Below are 2,664 nucleotides of genomic sequence, written 5' to 3'. Positions count from 1 at the left end.
GTATCTGAACCTCTCATCTGCAGGCTTCTATGGACATATTTCCAATCAACTTAGTAACCTTTCCTGCTTACGGTATTTGGATGTTAGTAACTTGTGGTGGTCGCCCTCTATCACAATAGAGGACCTCCAGTGGCTATCGACATTTGCTAACTTGAAGTACTTAGACCTGTCTTATGTCCCCCTTCTCAACCCCAAAGAATGGTTAAGTCCTATCAACATGCTTTCATCCCTAGAGTTCTTAATTTTGAGGGGATGTAATTTGGAAGATGCTTCAGGCTCTCCGCGTGTCAATTTCACTTCTCTTAAATTACTTGATCTGAGTCACAACTCCATGAATTCATCTATTCCTCCTTGGTTTCAAAACTTGAGCAAACTCGAACATCTTGATTTAAGTTTTAATCATCTCCAAGGCATATTCCCCACTGTTATCCTTGAAAATAGACGGTGGTTTAGATTCCTTGATGTCTCTAAAAATAGGCTGGAGGGTGAGCTTTTAAAAAACATGAGCAATTTCTGCAACCTGCAAGTGCTAAACTTGCGTTCTAACAAATTTAGTGGGAGGATTTCGGACACCAAAGATGGTGCTTTGATTTGTCAACGAAGTTACATGAAGACTATTGATGTTTCCGGCAACAATTTCAGTGGTCACCTACCCAATCAATTTGGTAATTTCAAAGATCTAAAATTCCTTGATCTTTCAAGGAACGCGATTTCAGGTCCTATTCCCGCTACTGTGGGCCAGCTATCGTCTTTGAGAAAATTGGACCTCTCTTCTAACAAATTGAGCGGGAACATTCCAGAAAGTATTGGACGACTATCCAATCTAGAGGTGATGGACATCAGTGATAATCAATTGGATGGAGTTGTTAGCGAACTTCACTTTGCCAATCTCACCAGCTTGACTGAGTTGTACTTTCATTTGAATGAACTTGTTATAAATGTTAGCGCATCTTGGGTTCCACCTTTCCAAATTCAAGTGATTTTCATGTCCAATTGCAAAGTGGGACCAGGATTCCCAAGTTGGCTTCGAACGCAAAGGAACATTTCGGTATTATACATGTCAAATGCTAGCATCTCAGATGAAGTTCCCTATTGGCTACCTGAAGTTTTGTCCAACACAAAACGATTGGATCTTTCGAGCAACATGCTCAGAGGCAACATATCTCGAATTATTGGAAAAAAGATTCCACTATTAAGGCTAGTATCACTTTCTAGAAATAACCTCAGTGGTGGCATTCCAAGTTCATTATGTACGTCAGATGAATTGTCTTTTATTGATCTCTCTAAGAACCAATTGTCTGGGGGACTTCCCCGATGCTGGAGGAAGTCGCAAGCAAATTTGGAATGGATTTCATTGGGAGACAACAAGTTAAATGGTCAGATTCCATACTCACTATGCCATTTGGAGCGATTAGGAGTTCTGGACCTACATGAAAATGACTTGAATGGAGTGCTACCAAAATGTTTACTAAAGCTAGATTTGGTAAACCTTGATCTTAGTGACAACCAATTCACTGGTAGAATACCTTCATTTGGACGACACTCTCGATCATTTAGGATAATCGATCTTGAGAGAAATTACTTCACCGGGGACATTCCTTTGCAGCTCTGCCATCTTGCTAATCTCCAGTATTTAAGCTTAGCGCATAACAACCTTTCTGGAGGCATTCCTCCTTGTTTCAACAACTTCTCGCTGATGTGGGCCAATTCCACTTTTACTCCATATGGGAGATTCTCGCTGGGCTTTTCCATTATGGTTGATATAAAAGGAACAATCCGAGAATTCACCACCACACTTCGATATTTATTTTCCATGGACCTTTCAAACAACACATTATACGGAAAAATACCGGAAGGGTTGACTTGGCTTGCTCGACTTCAAAATTTGAATCTCTCTCAAAATAAGCTCATAGGAGAAATCCCTGCTGATATTGGGAACTTGATAAAGTTAGAATCACTTGATCTATCCAATAACAAGCTATCAGGTGGAATCCCTCCTAGCATATCCAATTTAGACTCTCTAGGTTGTTTGGATCTTTCCTTCAACAATTTATCTGGTCGTGTTCCATTAGGCAATCATCTAACCACCTTGGACTATTTTTATCGCGGCAACGATGGACTTTGCGGAGCTCCTCTTTTGAAAGTTTGTCCTGGAGAGGAGCATGATGATAAGGACGGACGAGATGGTCACAATACAATCGAAGATGAGTCTAATGACTGCGACTCCATTGTTGTTGGGTTATACTCGGGATTGGGACCAGGTTTCATAGTGGGAATCTTGGGATTCTGTTGTATATTACATCTCAAGCAATCTTGGAGGATTTCCTATCTTCGGGCAATGGATAGGTTTATCGTAAAACTGTTAATCATGAGGATGATTACCATGCTTTGGTTCAAGAGAGCTTTTCAGTTCCGACTACGCAAATAAGAGGTTATTCAGTAAGTAAAATCACCCTCTGTCTCTTATGATTTATATTTTCTTTTCCTCATATTCATTTTGTTGATAGATGTTGCTAATTGTTTTTAGCATTTATCCTCACAATTGTGAGTTGCAGGTGACGCCCTGCATGAAAGTACGCATTGACTTATCCAATTCGAGAGATCTGCACCGTTGCAACTGCTATGAACCTGGTAGTTCCTTTCTTTATAATGGAAGATTGCTAT

At 40.2% G+C, this 2,664-nt stretch overlaps 1 protein-coding gene across 1 annotated transcript; it reads left to right on the top strand.

Moving 5' to 3' along the window:
• Positions 1-264: 264 nt before the first annotated feature.
• On the top strand, positions 265-2,428 carry LOC115681502 (receptor-like protein EIX1). The gene has a single exon (XM_030605469.2). The coding sequence runs from the start codon at positions 332-334 to the stop codon at positions 2,426-2,428; it is 2,097 nt and encodes a 698-aa protein (XP_030461329.2). The 5' UTR covers positions 265-331.
• The last annotated feature ends 236 nt before the right edge of the window (positions 2,429-2,664 follow it).

Source organism: Syzygium oleosum, unplaced genomic scaffold (assembly GCF_021117445.2).
Source record: "Syzygium oleosum isolate NSW1041296 unplaced genomic scaffold, Sole_v2.1 Sole_v2.02, whole genome shotgun sequence".
In the NCBI taxonomy this organism is placed as follows: Eukaryota; Viridiplantae; Streptophyta; class Magnoliopsida; order Myrtales; family Myrtaceae; genus Syzygium; species Syzygium oleosum.
The sequence above is the reverse complement of the archived record's forward strand: the minus strand, read 5'-3'. Positions and strand labels throughout refer to the sequence as shown.

Bases quoted from the DNA above. Each gene is read 5' to 3' on its own strand.
- LOC115681502 (XM_030605469.2), top strand. From the start codon at position 332: ATGAATTCATCTATTCCTCCTTGGTTTCAAAACTTGAGCAAACTCGAA.